Source organism: Eimeria tenella, genomic scaffold (assembly GCF_000499545.2).
Source record: "Eimeria tenella Houghton genomic scaffold, Eth_scaff2912, whole genome shotgun sequence".
Classification (NCBI taxonomy): domain Eukaryota; phylum Apicomplexa; class Conoidasida; order Eucoccidiorida; family Eimeriidae; genus Eimeria; species Eimeria tenella.
In genome coordinates, this window is record NW_013542789.1 from 1,355 (window position 1) to 1,669 (window position 315).

The window sequence follows — 315 nt, forward strand, 5'->3', positions numbered from 1 at the left end:
AATCCACTCGGAGTTTGCGTTTAATTACAGAATTTTATTTAGTGCAGCCGGGAAGGTCGCCGGCGCGCGCGGACGCGCCGCGCGGCGCCGCCGCGGCGCGAGCTGTCCGTACACCCCGGCGCCCACTCACCGAACATCATCTTCGACAAGTCCAAACGGCGAAATCAAAAGAACCTTTTCGACCAAAAGAAGAACTTCGAGTCTTCTTTCTTCTTTTCCGCCTCCGGAGCCCTCCGGGACCCCGACTTCCGCAGCACGAGCCCCACAGCCGCGAGGGAGAAACGCCAGCCCCGCAGGCGGGGCTGCTGCGGCGCA

General features: G+C 62.2%; 1 protein-coding gene across 1 annotated transcript in view; it reads right to left on the reverse strand.

Annotated features, from left to right (window-relative positions):
- Nucleotides 1-140, reverse strand: part of ETH_00037095 (uncharacterized protein) — a gene marked incomplete at both ends in the record, with an annotated part of 1,248 nt that extends 1,108 nt beyond the window's left edge. The window contains one exon of the mRNA XM_013375617.1: nucleotides 131-140. Coding sequence (XP_013231071.1) covers nucleotides 131-140 — 10 coding nt within the window. The remainder of the gene's footprint in view (nucleotides 1-130) is intronic.
- Between the last annotated feature and the right edge of the window lie 175 nt (nucleotides 141-315).